At 43.4% G+C, this 20,321-nt stretch overlaps 1 protein-coding gene across 1 annotated transcript in view; it reads right to left on the reverse strand.

The window, feature by feature from the left end:
- The window catches only part of LOC310879762 (protein bicaudal D homolog 1-like), a gene marked incomplete at its 3' end in the record, with an annotated part of 62,975 nt that extends 44,792 nt beyond the window's left edge, over window positions 1-18,183 (reverse strand). Inside the window, exon 1 of the mRNA XM_083794592.1 lies at window positions 17,925-18,183. Coding sequence (XP_083650718.1) covers window positions 17,925-18,146 — 222 coding nt within the window. The 5' untranslated portion in view covers window positions 18,147-18,183. The remainder of the gene's footprint in view (window positions 1-17,924) is intronic.
- Window positions 18,184-20,321: the final 2,138 nt, after the last annotated feature.

Raw genomic sequence — 20,321 nt, forward strand, 5'->3', positions numbered from 1 at the left:
TATACTATATGTATATATATATATATATATATATATGTATGTTTTGTCCATATCCAAGTGCACTTCAATTAAACTGTAATCGTACTGTAGGTGTCTCAAAGGCACATTGTGGACTGTGGGGGCTTTGGGAGATAGAGAATGTCATGTGACAGAAGAAGAGTCACTTGTGAGAGTTTAGAATGGAAAAATAAAGTTGATAATCTTTGGAATACATTTGGTGCATGTTTTTTTCAATCTATCCCAAATTTCTACACCAAAAAACACAGATCTACAATCATTTTTGGTGAATATATAGGGATGCTGGGGTTCAAGTGGTTATTTCAATCTGTCCTACTGTTTAATTGAACGGATAAGGTGTCTTGCGTCGCTACACTAACACTAGCAAACACGTTCTTGACTTGTATGTATTGTCTTGTATGCATTGGTTTTGGATCTGTGACTATACATGTTGCACTGCAATAGTCAATTAACACCCAACTAAAGCTATAGTCCTGAAACACGTTTCAGGAGTAGAGCGTAAAACAAGAATTGATGGCAGTCATAATTACCAGCTGCGTTATTATATCTGCAGAATTGTGCTATGAAATGTAAATATCTGTGTCTCTGTGTGTGTGTGTGTGTGTGTGTGTGTGTGTGTGTGTGTGTGTGTGTGTGCGTGTGCGTGTGCGTGTGCGTGTGCGTGTGCGTGTGCGTGCGCGTGCGTGTGCGTGTGTGTGTGTGTGTGTGTGTGCGTGTGCGTGTGCGTGTGTGTGTGAGAGAGAGTGAAGGAAAGATCAATTGTCAGCTTAGCTGAAGAGTGAAGTAAGAATATCATGGAGTTGAGAAATCGATTGGGAGCGCAATGCTGGGCTGGACTTGACGGGAAGCTAACAGGTATACAGTAGAGCGAGACAGAGGAAGAAGTATGTGTGAAAGCTTCTCCATCCCTCACTCTCTTTGTTCTAACAACCTGGTTCCAAGAAAAGCCAACTAGAACATTGTGCTTCGACGCGAAGAATCACAGTGTGTAAGCACAAGCAAGTTGTGTAGCTCCCTGTAGCACGTATAGTAGTACATCTGGGGATTTGACTTCAAGTTCAGACCACCATCTGCTCCCTGTCAGTAGGCTGACAGGAAATGGGGAGAGAGATGGGGGGTGACATGCAGTAAAGGCTGTCGGGATCGGGAGTCGAACCTGTGGCACACTGCCAGACTGGATTACCAGCCAATGTGCCTGGACCGCTGAGCAATGAAAGTTTTTAAAGAAAATCACACCCGTGTGAACTGAGTGGTGCAACTATACTTTTATTGGTGTAGTTACTGTTACCGTGTGGGGTCTCCGGAACATCCAGATCCACAGGAACGCGCCCAGGGGGGCCATGTCCGAAACAGTCGAGAAATGACAGCGTTACCGTGTGGGGGTCCCCAGGGGGTCCCTCTACTGTACTGTCACTGTACTGTCACACCCGAAATCACGTAATGGCTGCTAAAGTAAAAACTCAGCTTCCCATTATGTAGGCCTACCTGTGCACATGTGAAGCTCAACAGCACCACTTTGTCACCTGTTGGTACCTAAACGGACACACATAGATACATAGGGACAGACATTGCTGGGCATTGGAGTGGCTGCACCACTCAAAAATGTAGAGCATTCTATACGGTAGTGTGGTTCATAAAGTGGGGTCCCTGGCAGGGTTCCAGGGGGTCCCCAGAACAATTATGAACTAGCCTGGCTTCAGACCATATACAGTAGAGTTAGACCATAGTAGCTTCAGCCTGATAATCAGGCTAATTAGGAACAGTTTAGGCACTTTAACTTTATTTTAGCTACTCAAAAATAGCCGATCTACAGCACAAGGTCACAACTCATTGAGAGCTCGCAGATCTGCTATTTTAAGAGCATTTTAAAAATGTCTCTCATGCGGGTGGCCCTGGCTCTGTATAGGGGTCCTTGACATGAAACGGAGCACATATAAGCTTGGTCACGGCCACAGCTCCTCTCATCCGAGTCATTACTTTGACACATTTGACACGGCAACAATAAATATATCCCAACACAAACCCCCGTGACACAAATCTATCAGGCTCAGTGTGGAAAAGAGCTGGCACATGAATAAGTCAATTCGCAGGCGGAGGTAAATAGCAATCTGTCCAGTAAGTAAGACAAGTATGTTGCAATGCGCCATCAACATGTAATTGTACAAGTAGCGGATGAGATGAATCACGGGAGGTGGGTTGGCTGACACTGGCTGACACCCCCCCCCCACACACACACACACACACACACACACACACACACAGGATTTTGTCCAAACAATGCATCTATTTTTAGCAAAGGATGGCCCCCTGTGGAAATGGGACTAACCCTGGCAGTGCTGCTGCCATGCGCTAGCTAGTGGGTGAGTTATTAAACAGAGCCTTATATAATTGGCCTGCGTGCATCGCAGAACACACTTTCCAGGTTTCAGGGTGAGCTTTGAGATGGAATTGAGTTCTGACCCACACTTCTATTGTTTACCGAGGTATAACTGTTAAATGGCATGGAGGCTTCATTCCTGTCCATGCACAATGTTACTATGGTTTACTTACGGTAGACGTATGGAATGGAATTGACTTCTGGCCATTCGGTATTTAATTACTATAGTTTACTATGGTACGCTGTTGCAGTGTTGCAGTACTGCAAAGCTGTCTTTACAGTACTCAGCACCATGGACAGCTCCTGAGCAGGCCATCATGTGTTCATATTGCACACGCTTTAACCCATTTTGGGTGGGAACCCATTTTGGTGTTAGCATTATGTTATGCTTTAGCTATTGAAAAATAGCAGATCTACAAGATCATAGTGCGCCTGTAGGTCTGCTATTTTTGAAAAATCGAAGAACCACTGACATAGAATTTAGAAACATAGCTTTTTCAGAAAACTGTCAGGATGTAGAAGACATTTCTTTAATCTGATCTCAGGTCAAAATGGGTGAAATGTTATCAACCTATAATCACCAGTATGTTCTTATCAAGACCATTCAATGCAGCCAGTATGGACATTTCCTAGTCGCATATACCACGAGTAGGCGACTAGGAAATGTGGAAGTGAAATGACTGCCGCCGAAGCGAAAACATTGTGAAACTGACTTACATGGCCGGTTAAGACTGATATGAGGTTAAGGGAATTACATGGCCGGTTAAGACTGATATGAGGTTAAGGGAATTACGTGGCCGGTTAAGACTGAGCCGTTATGCTTAGTGATAGTTGGACAATCCGACCAACGCAACGTAATGGCTGACAACGTCAGTATGTGGAAATGTCCATACTGGCTTCATTGAATGTGTTGATAACGGCTGATGACGGACATTAAATACGGAGAAATTGGCTTGCTAACCATGACACATAGTTCACCACTAACCACCAACCACCAACACTAAATATGGACTTTAATTATTCGGAGGGCTGGAAAAGCACTGAATGTTATTTTTGTGATTGATTTGCACAATTTGCCTTGAGGATAACCCAGACAACCAATACAAATCTTCATGTTCTCCTAAATACAAATAAAGGCCTTGGCTTCTTGCCTTGAGTGACTCAGCGCTACTGTTGGGAGGCTGTTAAGAGGAAGCAGAGAGAGAGAGAGAGAGAGAGAGAGAGAGATAAACACTCATTTATTGCCACCACCACTGAAAGCTCTGACAATCAGAACCGGGTCAAATGACTTTCTGAGATGGATTCAAATTTAATTTCTGGGACTGATTGATCTTGTCTGGCACCATAAACCAAACCAATCGCAAGTAGCACAAATCCTGCTCCTTCTGTGATTAGAAGAATGACTAAACAAGATTCTCATGGCAGATGTTATAAATAGCACAGCTGGGGTGTAATACCTACTACACTATACACTACCTGCTAGCCCATCCAATAACTGCACACAGACATAACTAATAATTTTGCAAAATGAAAAAGATCCATTAAAAAAATACTAAATAAAGTATTAAAAACGTCGCTTATCAATTAACCGATTAATCGATCGATAATAAACATCTCTCTCTCTCTCTCTCTCTCTCCCTCTCTCCGCCCTTTCTCTTCTACATTCTCTCTTGTGTACAGACAAGGAACTCGTCTGCATACTAATGCGTCCATACACACGATTCCTCCATAAAACTGTCCCTGTGTGAGAGATGGCAACTAAACAGTGATTTATGCATGCGTAACTCTGAGAGTCAGTGTGCAGACGCAACCAAATGGACCCTGACCCTGTGTAAGGAAGGACAAATAAAAAGCTCTGAAATCTGAAGAAGCAATATCAAAATAATGTGTTTGACAAAGGTTGTAGTGCTATAAATGGCAGATGTGAAAAATGTTTTTTCCTTTGCCTCTAGGGAGGGAGTGCGCCTACAAGGTTTTACACAGTTTTACACAGATCGGTGCAGTTATTGATCAAAACACGAATCAGCCTATGTAGCGCCACCATGAGGCTGATTTGAATATTTTCAAGTGGCATTTCTTCCTCTGCCTAGTGGAAATATACGTGCAAAATGTATGTGTGTGTGTGTGTGTGTGTGTGTGTGTGTGGGGGGGGGGAAGGGGGTTAGACCCCCTACTGCTTGACCGGAAGCATGAGGGCTGCCAGCATGAGTCAGAATCAAGGTCAGTTCCGTTCGCCAATTATAGCAATTATACTGTACTGCCAGCAGGAACACACGCACACGTGCATGCGCACACGTGCAGCGCACACACACACACGCACGCACACAGGATAGGACGAAGGCTCAAGAAAATTATATGTAAAAAATACTCTCTCTCTCTCTCTCTCTCGCTACAGTTATTATCCCTGTGAACAGCTCAAAGACATAGATCAAAAATGGCATCAGAGAGAGAGAGGGCGAGAGAGATGTGTAGGAGGACAGTGCAGTATGACCTTTTATCTGAGATGCGAGAGAAGCAGAGTGAAAACGAAGAATAAGAGAAATAAAAGAGTCCACTTTTCCTAATAATAAATAATGACGTATTGACAGAAAGCAATAGATAAATAGACAAATTGTCCTAAGAAGGGACCAAATTGTGTAGATATAATCAGTGGTTAATCAAGGTTTTTAGCTCGAGATCCAAAAGATCAGAAGAAATTTGCCCCGAGACCCAAACTATATATAGTTAAAAATAGCAGATCTACAAGCTCATAACGTGTCACTTCATGTGGTGTTGTGAGTTTTCAGATCGGCTATTTTCACTACTTCTTAAAAAAAAAAAATTAATTGATGGAATTGTATTTATGTTTTTTCATTTATTCATGAAATGTCTTTGAAATATCATTGAATTTCATGAAAAATGTTTTCTTTGGATTATTGTTTTTATTTTTTTTTATGCATGTTTGGACATTTACTCGTGACCTGCATACAAATGTGTCTGCGGCGCACAAATGGGTCCCGACCCACTGTTTAGGAAACAGCGGTATAGTTCACTCTGCCATGTTCTGTTTGGGTTTCACGGTATCCTCTGTGCTCGGTGAGTTGCTTTGTGTTGGTGTGTGAGTGCATGAGAACATGCACTGGCATGGGAATAACAGTGTCGGTCTGCTGTAGCATGGGCGAACGGCAGTCTTCCTGTCATATCCAGTAATGGATTGTGTTATTGGGAGAAAGACATTGACCTCCGGTGTCCCTTTCACAGGCACACAACCCGCTCGCTCCCATTAGATTCTTTCCACAACAGGGATAAGTGAGAGAGTACTAGTGTTAGAGATACGAGAGAGAGAGAGAGAGAGAGAGAGAGAGAGAGAGAGGGGGGGGGAGGGGGGAGAAGGAGAACACTAAGTGATGGGGTGGGATGAGAAGGGAAAAGAGAATCACAGAGGAGAAAGGAAGGGCCTAAAGGGATAAAGGGGTCGATGGAAGAGAGAGAGAGAGAGAGAGACAGACAGACAGACAGACAGACAGACAGACAGACAGACAGACAGACAGACAGACAGACAGACAGACAGACAGACAGACAGACAGACAGACAGACAGACAGACAGACAGACAGACAGACAGACAGACAGACAGACAGACAGACAGACAGACAGACAGACAGACAGACAGACAGACAGACAGACAGACAGACAGACAGACAGACAGACAGACAGACAGACAGACAGACAGACAGACAGACAGACAGACAGAGGTGGGGCAGGCAGAGTATAATCACATTTAATCACACTTAATAGTAGCGCCACTCCCCTTTGGCACGGCTCCTTTGCGCTCCACTCGTCCCCTCTCTCCATCTCTCCATTTTTCACCCGCTCCACTTGGCTGTCTTTAACCATAAACCCCCAGGCAGGGTCCGTATAATCGCAACAGCTTCAGCAGTACATTTCAGCAAAACGCTTTGCCCACATTCACAGACAACTGAAGTCACACGCCAGTATAGAGCCCTGCGGGACTCCGCTCATCCGTATAGTGGTTCTCAACCAGTGGTCCGGGGACCACCAGTGGTCCTTGAAGGGGGACATTACTCTATAAGCCATATCTCCAAAACTGGTGGGTCAAACTGAACAACCAATATGTCAATATACTGTATATGTCTCAAGTCAAATTTGGCCACAAATGATGGAGAGTTGGTAACCAAAATGACCCTTATACATCTTTAACTCTTGAGAGTGTAAAAAGAAATTAATCTCTCAAGAGTTCAATTATTGTTAAACATCTGCATTACTTAGTTTACAAGAGGTCTACACAATTAGAGAATTGTTATTTTTGATCAACGTTTGCCTGTGGTCTCTCCTAAGTGTTGAAAGGCATGCACTGGTACAGGATTTAAGTTGTTAATGAGTTAATGCTGGTTATCAAACTCTTTTATTATTTAATTTGTATCCACATAATACAGCAGTGATTCTCAACCCTTTTCATTTCAAGGACCCCCACTTTGTTACGCATAATCCACAGGCCCCATAATTGAATATGGACCCCAATCTACACTGTGCAATCCAAATAAAATGTGCTTCCTCATTGGTTCCCACATATTTTTGAATTTGCAAAATAGATAATGCTTCGATTCATCTGATTTACAGTAGCAATTACAGTAACAATCATTTACATTTGCAAAAGTGTGTCCCCTGTGATAGGCACACTATAAAACACTATATAAAAACTATAAAATAAAATATTTACCTATCCACCAAATACAAATGTAACCAAAATTGCACCGTGCGTTTACCTTTGGTTAAATTATGTGTACACTCACTTAAATGTACAGTCAGGACTTTACTCTGCACTCGCCCCAGCATCCAAATTATGATGGAAACCACTGACTTTTTGTGGCTTTAGTTTTAGTTTGACGCACTGAACCCCTAACTCCCTATGAATCATGTTTCAGTAAGATTTTCCTTCTTTTCTCCCCCTTTCATAAAATAATGAACTGTATTAGAACAAGTATCAGAGCTGCAAGGCCTGGGTCATGTGAAGGGCCGGATTTACCCTCCCAAGGGCCCCCGGGCTAGACAAAATTCCAGGGCCCCCCTGGGCTGGGCGGTGCGTTTCGCATATAATACCCCCAAAAATGGGGGTATTTTGTTTTAATTTCACTGTAATTTTGGGGTACCCAGCCCCCCCCCCCCCCCCCCCCCCCCCAAAAAGAGAGAGGAAGGCAGGCAGACAGACAGACAGACAGACTGTTGCTGAATGGATGCAAAATATTTCACAATGTGCTCTATAAAATCACAGTAAGAGAGATGAGCAATAAATAAAGAGTAAAGCCACTAATAGTGCACTAATGCAGTTGCCAGCTATACAGCAAAATATATTATTGGGGGTATTTTATTTTAATTTTGGTGTAAAGACAGACAGACAGACAGACAGACAGACAGACAGACAGACAGACAGACACGTTGTTTCTCTTCCTAAACAGCAGTAGGCCAAGCTGCAGCTTATATGTTCACAGGCTTTGGGGCTTTCCACAGCTACCCCACAACACAGCATCACTCATGTCTGTGAAATACTTAGCAATTTCAAATCATATTATTATTTTTATTTTATTTTATTTTTTTGCCCCATATCCCCCATAAACATATTTTTGTCCCCCCCACTACACCACTGGGTTTAAACATGACCTCATACTTTGAAATTGAATAATTCAACCCTGTCTTCTCCTCTACGGGGGAGACGTGTATCTTCCAGACAGTCCGTCCGCCCTTAAGTGCTCGTGAACATATAAGCTGCAGCTTGGCCTACTACAGTAACCATTAAAACAATGTGTCTGTCTGTCTGTCTGTCTGTCTGTCTGTCTGTCTGTCTGTCTGTCTGTCTGTCTGTCTGTCTGTCTGTCTGTCTGTCCGTCCATCTTTGTACAGCGAATCTGAAGGCCCTGGCCCTCACACAGACACGCGTCAGACGGCCACGAATTCAAATGCACCCATTGTTTTGATGCGTTTGCATGCGTCAAAACGCCTAAAGTTGCACTATATGTTGTAGAAAGCATCATCGTGTCCTGACAGTTGCAACCCCTGGCTAGGCAACGCAGCCTGGTGGATATATACACACAGGGAGCCCTTTTTCTAGTAGGATCATTTAGATAAATATATGCTGGACTTAGGTCAGTGTCCGGGTGACAACAAGTCAGGGAGGCAGGCATCCCATTGGCTCTCATGGGCCCGTGTGTGACATCATCAACAGTGTCAGTGGAGTAACGGGGCATCTCTGGGGCAGGTCCCGTTGCGACGTGCTGTTTTTAGCATTGACAGCGGCACTAATGCACACGCTGCATTTTTAATCAGCGCCCTCCTCGTCACGCCTACTGCTCCCACCATGGCTCCCACAACCCAACCCACCCCACGCACACACTGGCGCGCACGCACACAAAACAACCATTTATCTCATGAGGAACAGGACAAATAAATTCTGCTAAATGCGGGGACAAGTATAGTAATACAAGTACAAATGCATGTCACCGCACGCACGCAGACACACCAGACTCCTCTTTTCTGTACTGTACACCAAAACCTTTCCCCTTTGAAGAAGCCCCTATACTTAAATCTTGATGCTAGAAGACTAGTATCAGAGATGAGCATATATATGCATTTGTCATACGACAAAGTATGAGCCTGTCTGGAGCCAGTGGTGTAAAGTGACCAAGTACATTTACTTTACTGGAGTATTTCCAATTTTCTGTAATTTTACTTCTACTCCACTACATCTCAGAGGGAAATATTATACTATTACTCCACTACAATTATTAAAAACTTTAGTTACTTTGTAGATTCTTTTTTTTATTTTTACAAAACATAAAGTAACAACTTCAGCTCTCTATACAAGTCGGCCAAATGTGAATAGCCGATCTACAAGCTCACAATGTGTCGCATCACGACGCATTGTGAGCTTGTAGATCGGCTATTTTCAAAAGATTTCTTTGAAAACCTCTTAAATGGGACATTCTGCATAATGAGTACTTTAACTTTTGCTAATACTTTTGTACTTTTACTCAAGTACATTTTGAATACTGGTATTTTTACTTAAAAGAGTATTTCTACATTGTGGTACTTGCTACAAAATGTACAAAATGTGAGTACTTCTTCCATCTGACTGGAGCCTACGGAAAATGCACTTAGCATTAAAGGTCCTTATTGCATTTGTTATTAAGTTACGAGGAGATCTTATTATATCTCTTCATTTTATTTTTGTATTTCTTTCCTGTGGCATCATCATCAGAATTCAAGTAGGCTACAAACAACTTATACACAAGAACTTTGCACTGGATATGAAGATTTCAGGTCACGATTATTGTAGCCAAAATGTTTGCGATTAATGATATTATCGCAATAATCTAAATATGCTTAAAACACAAGCGAGTTGGAAAAAAGCAGTCCTGGTACATAGCCAACTCGGGTTTGACGGACGGACAATTTCACAACTTTTTTTAATCATGATAAATGATCACATGGTCATCATCGTCCCATCCCTATTTTCCACATATATACGGCGGTATTGATGCTAAACACAAACCACTGAAAACCGAGATTCAGCAGGATGTGTGGATCAATATAATGGACTCCTGTAGGGAGAGCTAATTAGCAGTGAGCTGTTGCTAGCTCTTTAAAGGCCAGTGAGGAAGCGGTCTGGAGCTACTGTACCACCTGCTGCTATTCCATTAGTCATTAGATGAAACCTGCCAGTCCATGTCATCCTATTAGCTAATGCACATGGCATCACGAACATGATAAAAATGGACTCTACTTCCCTAAGATTAAACGCGGCATTTGGAAGCGGGAAACAGGAAAAAACTAGAAAAAGTGCCCTTCTGGGCACAGGTCTCCACCAGGATAGGAATGTAGGACATGGCATGACTATGGAGATCATGTGTACCGATTTGCGTGAAATTTGGATAAAATCTGAAGGAGTAATAATAGAAAATGTGTTTTACATATGTCGGCCTCCTGGTGGCGCTATAAAGAGCAGATGTGAAAAATTCCAGGCAAAGGTTTTTCCTTGGCCTCTAGGGAGTTGGCATACAAAGTTATCCACAGATCCGTGCAGATAGAGGTAAAAACACTTTTCGGCCAGTTATAGCGCCACCTTGAGGCTGAGTTGAAATTGTTCATGTGGCATTTCGTCCTCGGCCTAGTGGGAATGTGGGTGCACAATTTCACGGAAATCACGCGATGTGTTCATGATTTGCAGCATTTTGTTTGAAAGTGAGCATTCCTGTGAACTTTGGAAGCCAATCTTAACCAATCAGGATGGAGTCTGAGAAATGTGAAAGACCGGTTTCGTTGAATGGCTCTAGAGAGACTGTGTACCAATTTGCGTGATGTTTGGACAAAATCTGTAGGTGTACTGTGCAAAAACTTGTTTTGCACAAAGCAGCCTCCTGGTGGCGCTATAACAGGCCGTTCTGGAAAGTTTGGGGCAGAGGTTCATCGTTGGCATCCAGGGAGTGTGTGTGCAAAATTTGGCATCGACCGGGTTAACGGTGGCCGAGATTAGCTGCTCACGGACGGACACACACACACACACACACACACACACACGGACGGACGGACGGACGGACGGACGGACGGACGGACGGAGTGCAAAACATACTCTCTCCCCATGCCTTCGGCCTGGTGGAGACAATAATTGTGTAATGTATAAGTTATAGATAACGGGTCAGGATAGCTCAATTGGAGAGCTTTTCCCATGAGCAGAGAAAGAACACACAGTCGAAGAAAGACAAATTCTATGGTAGGTGGATTTCTTCAGCTGCTTTAGCTGCTGGTTAAACAACGATCATGAAATGTAGACAGGGGTCTGGGGGGACCCTCGCTGTACCCGCGGACCCCCACGCAGGCTACTGCGGGACTTCCAAGCCTACGACAACACTACAACCGACAGCTGTGCGTGAGGTGCGATGCGATATATGATGGTTTGGAGAGTGTACAAATATAACCAAATGGACCCATAACTAGCCTAAAATGTGGACTCTCGTAGATGTATTTATCGATTCCACACACGCACACGCACACACACACACACACACACACACACACACACACACACACACACACAGACAGATATTTACATTTCATAGCACAATTCTGCAGATATAATAAGGCAGCTGGTAATTCATTGTTCATCAATTCTTGTTTCATAACAGGTTGATAGTGGGGTTGATAAGGATAGTGGAGTGTATATTTTACAGACAAGAAACACTTATCAAACAGCGTTTACCTCTCTTTTGTGTTGACAGTGTTGTTCTGTTATTGCGATATTTTGGGACTATTCATGATTGTTATTGAAGTCTGATGCCTCTCAAAACATACACACAAACAAAATGTTTTTCTGAAAAAGAGTGACAAAGATACCACATGTCAAAAAGGTTGGAATGGTCCTTTAACCACTTCAACCCTAGCATACCTATCCCGGGGGTGAACAATGCATGTTCTAAAAATAGCCCATCTACACGATTCACAACGCATTGCAACACAGCATGTTGTGCACTTGAAGATCGGCCATTTTTGGCAAAGACATTTGGTGTAAGCGAGGACAGGATTACAGAGACAAATCATGTCAGGTTTACTAAGTATAGAGAGGGTTTAAGAGGTTACAACTGTGTGCTGTTGATGCAAGTTTATTTTTGACTGTGTATGAAATAGTGATGTGTCAGTCTAGCACTCTGTGCAATGATTTAAGTATGCAGTGGTGAATCATTTATAGACAAAGCTCAAAACTTGCAGCCAGTGAGGCTTGTTGGCCTACATTTCTTCTACTGTACCACACAGTAGTATGACCCCAAAAGTCAATTCCTCGACTCCTACCACTCAAAGAGACAGTGTTGAGTTTGTCGACTAAACCTATGACGGAAAATGTTTGTCGAAAGCACTGACAAAAACTAAATAGAAACTAAGCTATGATGACTAAAACTAACACTAACTATATTGACAATTTCGTCAACAAATAAAAAACTAGACTAAAATGTTAGGGAGGGACGAGGGGAGAAGAGATCCTGTATAAATGTTTGGGTGCGCTATGAAAATAACAATTGTATAACAACCACGGGTACAATCAGTACGGTCATTACGAAGCCATCACGGCCCGCCAGAACACATTTTCAAAATCGACTAAAATATTATGATATTTAGTCGACTAAAACTATACTAAAACCAAAACATTTCAGATGACTAAAATATTAAATGAAATTTGCTGTCAAAATCAACACTGCAGAGAGACTGGGTTAGCATTAGCCTGGTTAATAAACCAGACCGAATCAGCCGTTGGCAAAAATAAATTGCCTGCCGGCGGATTTCGGTCTGGAGAGGCTCAATTGTACGCCCATTTCCTACACCAGAGAATGTGGGCGGCCAATCGGGACACGGTATGCAATATGGGCGGGCTTTGGTAGAGTGACTTTCAATGCTTGAGACCTTTGACTGACAGTAGCTCTGACCAATTGCGTCAAAGAGAAAATGTTTCCCAGGAAATGTAATCCAAGCTGAGCCTCCCCAGACTAATATCCCGCGGTCCGTGCGATATTAGTCTAGTTTATTAACCAGGCTAGGTTAGCATCGCTGATGAGGGGGAAACTATTACAGCCATGTAGCAACAAGGTGGTGAAAGTATTCAAACGTAGGCCAAACTGTCTACTGTCTACATCTACACAGTAAAATACTCAGTGTTGCTCAGCCTCATGTTAAATAATTTGTATACACTCTCAGAGTTACAAATGGATAAATTAACACTGAGGATTTTACTGTGTAGGCATAGTATAATTTGAATGATAAAATGTAATGGTGTTTTTACCTTTAACAATTTGAACACTATACCAGCTAGGTGGAACATTGGCTGAAAATATCAGCTTGGCATAGAGGGGAACATTTTTATGTATATTTTTTATTTTATATTTTTTATTATATACAGTATATGATGCTAATTAACACATTTTCTAAGTATTACACCACTCGATTGATTTCACCAGCCGCTGGTCCTGGATCAGAGAGGATCGATTGCATAAAATTGAGATTAAATGAGAGGTATTGAGTTAGCTATAATGGAATGTGTGTGTGTGTGTGTGTGTGTGTGTGTGTGTGTGTGTGTGTGTGTGTGTGTGTGTGTGTGTGTGTGTGTGTGTGTGTGTGTGTGTTTGCGTGTGTGTGTGTGTGCCCCAGGGGAGTTTAAGCGACCAAGAGATTAAGAAAGAAGATAAGAGGTGCGAGTGGAAAGGCAGATGAGAGAAGAAAGTGAGAGGAGTATAGGAATAGAGGAGATAGACACAGGCGTGTGTGTGTGTGTGTGTGTGTGTGTGTGTGTGTGTGTGTGTGTGTGTGTGTGTGTGTGTGTGTGTGTGTGTGTGTGTGTGTGTGTGTGTGTGTGTGTGTGTGTGCGCGAGTGCGTGCGTGTGTTCTGCGGGTGATAATGAAAATGAGACATGTACACCTAAAGAGCTATACATCTTAAATGCAAAATGTCAATATTCCCTTCAAAATAAGCCCTTATATATAATGCAAGAGCCTTGCTCAAAAATGTGTGTGCGTGTGTCTGTGTGCGTGCGTGCTGGCATCTGCCGTAAGGTTGTCATTCGTTAAGGACAAAGGACATCTCAGAGGTCAGTGACAAAGTGGGGGGTGGTTGGCAGATTTTCTCTACAAAGTAGAAATACCACAATGTAGAAATATTTTGTTCCAACATGTAAAAGAGTATTTCTACATTGCGATATTATACTTGTAACTTACAAATAGAGGTCCTGTGTACAAATGTTTGCTTGAGTAAAAGTACCAACGTATTGGCATCATTCAAAATATACTTTAACTACCAGCTCCGTGGCCTTGTGGTTAGAGTGTCCGCCCCTGAGTCTGCGAGGTCGGCCCGGGTCATACCAAAGACTATACAAATGCGACCCAATGCCTCCCTGGACACTGCTTGGCACTCAGCATTAAGGGTTGGATTGGGGGTAAGTCCCTGCGACAATGCTACATACTATAGCGTCATGTCAGGAGATATATTTGTCTGCCTCACGCTACAGAAGCAGGAGATAGGCTCCTGCCCTATGGGCCTCATGGCTCGGCAAGGCTTACTTACTTACTTATTTATTTCGAAATATTTCTAAAATCTGCCAAAATGTTTTGCAAATAAACCGATCTAAATCTAGTATCAAGTACAATGTGTTTAGAGTGGTTAAAACTTTTGTTTAACCACTCTAAACCTATATACACACTGGCTATTTGAAAATAGCTGATCTACAAGCTCAAGAAATCTTGAAAAGATATGAATGAATTTAGAATATCTTTGAAAGGTTTTAACAGCCCAAATCGAGTACGGAGGGGGTCCGTGGCCAAATACTGTAATTTATACATAATACAATAAATGTGGGGGTACTTGACATGACAAAGTTTGAGAATCACTGATTTGTACAACTTCAGTCAAAGTATCTTTAAACTAAAACATGTTTATAAACTGGCACCATTGTCTGCTTCCCACACACACACACACACACACACACACACGTTGACCTTCAGCAGGTCAATGCCCTGTCAGCGTCCCTGTCTGCATTACAAACTCGTGTCTGTGTTACACAGCGAACAAAGTGATAAATTAATGCTGACATACATTACCATACAGGGAGGGAAATAAATGCGGTTCTCATAATACGCATGCGATCGACCCCGTAACAAAATGAGTTAATCACACACCAACCTGACGCAGCTCGTACAGTAAATCACCACGCAAAGGCCAACAAAAGAAGAATGCTATTATGGCGTTCTAAAGAACATGATTATCATGAAGCATATTGTGAATTTAGGCCACACGTAATTTAATTGGAGGCAGGCCTGATAGGCCTGCCTAATCACTATTATTTGAGATAATCGCAATTATTTTGCACAATGGTCATAATCATGACGATTAGCTTGTACATCAGCTATTTCCACCGTTTCTTTTTTCTTTGGTTGGTCGAACCCCAACCTCCCAGTCTCAGGGCGGACACTCTAACCACAAGGCCACTGACAGGTTTATTTGTATAGGCTATTTACGCTTTTTCTTTTCAAAGCCAAAATCACAATTAAATCGCAAATATTTGTAAGGCAATTAATCACCAAGTAAAATTCCATTATCGGGGCACCAATGGCCTAGTGGTTAAGGCACATGCCATAGGCTCAAATGCAGCCTGACAGCAAGTTCAATTCCTGAACTCCCCGTCTCTCTCTCACTGTTCCCTGTCCTATCTTCACTGTACAAACAAATAAATGCAGAATCCCCCCCCCCCCCCCCCCCCCCCCCATATTGTGAATTTAGGCCACACACATTCTGATTGTAGGCAGCCAGGTTGGGAGGGTGCCTGACAGTTGACTGATCTCTGGCACCTGCTCTGGTGCTCAACATACAGCCAGTGTGCCCCTGGCCAATGGCTCTTTTTGACTATATAAGCCTATACTTTATATCAATCTAGGCTAGGCTGCGGTGTCACAGATTCAAATATCTGATGCTTGACGCAGACCTAATGCGGGATGGCAGAACCGAATTGTGTTGTGTCAGCCATGGGATGGGTTATAGCCCATCCACCATGAGCGATGGGTGAGGTGACAACTTGAAATAGCAATATGGTGCAGCATGTATATGTGTATTATAGCCTCACAGACAGTGACATCATGGCATTGTGATGATGGGGAGGGGGTTTGCTTCTTGAATCACTTGAAAGCGCCCGGACAGTGTGAGTGAATGAGCTTTACCCTCGCCTGAGACAAGACAAGACAAAATACAAAAGGTTCGGCCTCATTAGTCACAGAGTGGCATGTTGTCAAGTGCTGCGAAATGTTTGTTGTTGTTGCAAGCTTAATGTTGCGCTCAAACTGGCAGCTACAAAAGACACAAAACTACAAATAGACCTGTCACAATTATTACAAAATTTACATAATAGTATTTGAGATATAATCACAATACATTTTGCCTAATCGTCGATCATGTTGAAAAATACATTTTCGGTTAAAAAAATTGAAAATAGCAGATATACATGCAAGCTTAAAACACGTCACTTCGTGTAAGCTTGTAGCTTATTTTCGCCATTTTGTACATTTTGTGTAAAGAAATCATTATTCAAAATTATGTGTCAGTGATTTCTTTGTATAGTTACGTTATTTGTCAGATCTGCCCTGCGCAATTTGTGATTATATATGAAGTGTAAACAGAAATACAAATTGTAACGTTCCAATGTTCAATGCGAAAACTTAAATTTGTAATGGTTACAGCCCTATAACTATCAGTCGCTGATGATGTGTTCATCAGTTCATCATCAAGTGACGAGCGAGAAAGACACAAAGGGAAATAAAAGAACTGCTGACGGATATCATTTGTTTTGTAGAATTTGTAACGGCTATAAACGTCGGGCGCCGCTTTGCATCTTCCTGTGGTTATAGCTTCCTTTGGAAATGAATGGCTGTAGCTTTGTATAGCTGCCAGTGTGACTAGTGTGAACACAACACACCAGAAAGCACACATGCACACACGCACACGCACACACACACACGCGCGCGCGCACGCACGCACGCGCAATATTGACAGAATAATCAATATTCCTGTCAACCATACAGAAAAACCTGTTCCTATATACTCCATGCTGGTTTGAGGTTATTACACTTTGTAACATACATTTGGCTTGTTACCAGTACAGTAAATAGGCTAATATATAGGCCTATACGCCACCAGATACAAGAGAGCTGGCACTGTCTAGAGACAATAAATCTTAAAGTGTACGGTCCCAGAGTGCTTATTTAAATTAAATTAACTTAGTCTGCTGTATTTTTATACTGAGGCTGCATTGAGGCAAACAGACAGAAGTCTTTCACGGCTGACGGCTAAGCGTTAGAGGCCACAATCAAATATTTAATATGTGTGATGTCCTCCTATAGGCTAGCCCTGGGAAACCATGGGCCTGCTCAACTGAATGTTGTCTTATGCCTAATTTATGATGTCGGCACAAAGGCGCATGTGCACCGACAATAGCAGATCTGCAAGCTCCCACGCGTGACAATTGTGATTACCAGTCAGACACATTGTATATAAGAGACGTCAATAGACAGACACTGCAATCGAATCTAAACAGCAAAAACAACACATTTAATCCCAAGAAAACCTAAGAATAAAGGATTACTTCATCAGCATCCCACCACGGCTGCAGCCTATAGCCACTGCCACTCTGTGCTCTGATTTGCGCAGAGCATCAGGTTACTACACTGAACCCCTCCCTGTTATAGTGGACTCCATCCAGGACAATGAAGACCATCCCTTTCCCTCTGTCACACACTCACACACACACACACACACACACACACACACACACACACACACACAACACACACTCCCAGATCTGCAGATGGTCCAGTGCCAACTTCTGGAGATGATGCTGCGGAATATCTAGCTATGTACTGTATATTAGCCTGGCATCCTATAGTTCATAATAAAAACATGTCAACCCATGATGTCAAATCCCGGCTGAGGAGCCCGGCATTTATTTTATAGTATACCTCTTGCAGTTGCTCCAACTCCAGCCTGAGCGCCTCCTGCTCGGCCTCCAGGTCCGCATACTGCTGCTTCAACGTCTGGTTCTCCTCCAGCACCACGAGCCCGCACTCCGCGGCGCGGATCTTCTCCCGGTTCGCCTCTGCTAGCTCCCGGGTCAGGCGCTCCACTTCGGCCCGGCACTGCTCCACGGTCTCCCCGCATGATCCTCCTCCGCCCGCAGCCATCGCCGGCCTCGCACCCGTACCCCCCGTGGCTCCCCGCCGCCGTGCCCGTCCTCCTCCTCCGTGTCTCTCCTATACCTCCCCGGTGCGTCGAGTGAGAGTCTAGCTCCTCCGGAGGGAGAAACAGCTGAGACAGACAACAGACCCAGCGCACCTCCCCTCCTCCGCCTCTCCTCCTCCGCCGAGCAATCACACGCCACAGTTTAAAAACGCATAGGGGGGGAATAAAGAAAGATTCTAGTTAATATATCTAAAGCATTGTCATCGACACCCATCAAAGGTCGTCTTTTCATGTTATGCTATTAAACGAAGCAGTTATATCCTTTTAGATCTAGACGTCTTATAGCATCTCATGATTCGTCTTGTTTTTCTGCTTATTCACCGGGATCTGTCTGTGGACGCCATCTCTGCCAGCAGCCATGAGGCAATGAGGTGCGCTCACAACTCTCTCCCATCCTTCTGCAAGTGACGTGGAGCAGCAGTCAGAGAACACTATGGGTGTGTGCATGTCTGAATGCTTTGTGAATGCTTCTAGGATGAAATAAATAATAAAGGATCACGCGGGTGCATGCCAGCAGGCGCGCCAGCCCAATTGCGCCCTCTTGAGTTTAAATGTAGTTCAGAGTTGCAGCCAGCCAGGGTTCCCATTCCCAACCTGTGGGGCCGCGAGGATATTGCAAGAAAATCATTGGCATGCAATGCAAGACATTAACTTTTGATTTATATTAAAGCACTGAATAGCCGTGCGCACGCCTTTCAGCACCGTAGGGAATGAACAGCGACACACGCACGCGCGCGCACAGACGCACACGCACAGAGAGAGAGAGAGAGAGAGAGAGAGAGAGAGAGAGTAGCCTATGTATATTCAGTCAGTGCAACATGAATAGGCCAGGCCTACCTACACATGACAACCACCTTTCTGGTTCCATGTTCCAGACCCATTAATCTTTCATGCAGGATCCTGCATGAATCATGATGACCATAAAGCATTTGATCCTATGAAGAAAGAGGAGGAGGAAAACAATCTGTGATAAAGTTATATTGATTAATTGGTTGATGATTGATGATATAGCCAACAGCATCAGCACAGGTATATTTTGTGTGTGCATGTGATGTGCAACTTCATTAGACTAATTTGCAGCTGCTGTCAAACAGTTGGAAGGAACATTCCCGGGGCATTATGGGCTGCAGTATACACTATAGTAATTACGGTTTCAGGCAGGTGTGTACAGTATAGGGCAGGCTATGCCGCATTTGTTTTGTAGGCCTATTCATTTTAGCAAAATGTGCGTATATACGTGACTAGAAATGTGAGAATTTAGAGCAATGGTTCTAACACTTTTTCATGTGAAGGATCCTCAAATGAATGCGTATAGGCTATTATTTGGGCGCGGACTCCCATCCCAAATTATTTCGTGCCAGGGACCCCGAGAAGAGACGATTGTGATGTGTGTTGTGTTAAAGTGTTTTTTTCCAGTGCGTTTAATAGTGAGAAGAGAACTCGCTAACGCAGTGGTTCCCAAACTTTTTCAGACAAGGACCCCCAAATTGACACTATAGCACGCGGACCCCCATTTGAAAATGTTGTTTGATTATGATGCCAAGTAATGGAAATTCCCACATATCTCCTCGGGAGGGCAGCATAACCGTGTTTTTTCTCCCCTGCAGTAGAAGTTCATGATGCCGGAAGTGTATTCTCTGTAAAAAATAGATCCCATATCCAGGAGAGATGGTCGCCCTGTGATTAGCCAATTGGTTGCCAGGTAACTGTTGACGTGAAGGAGATCATATCATGGACTTGAGATCATCACCATCATCTATCTACCCGTTGGCCGCGGCAAGCAAGTAGATGAGTAGATAGATTATACCAGACAGTCCCTGATCATCATCATCATGTGGTTCTCAAACCTTTTCATGGACCCTCAAATTTAAGATGTATTTTCGCCACAGACCCATTTCTGAAAATATTTAGTGGTCAGGGCAGGGGCCCAATGTGTGTTGGTTAAGATTTCACAAATCACAAATATTCGGCTCAGAGTGAGTCAGATTCACAGGAATCCCAATGTGTCATCGGTTGCCTAGGCAACCGCCTAGAAGCCAATCACAGCGCCACCGCCCGTCTCTTCGGGCCATGGGATGCAGACCGTGCCTTGGTGTTATATTTGTGCGGTAGCCGCT

This window comes from Protomyctophum parallelum (assembly GCF_964188405.1).
Source record: "Protomyctophum parallelum genome assembly, chromosome: 22".
NCBI classification, from domain to species: Eukaryota; Metazoa; Chordata; class Actinopteri; order Myctophiformes; family Myctophidae; genus Protomyctophum; species Protomyctophum parallelum.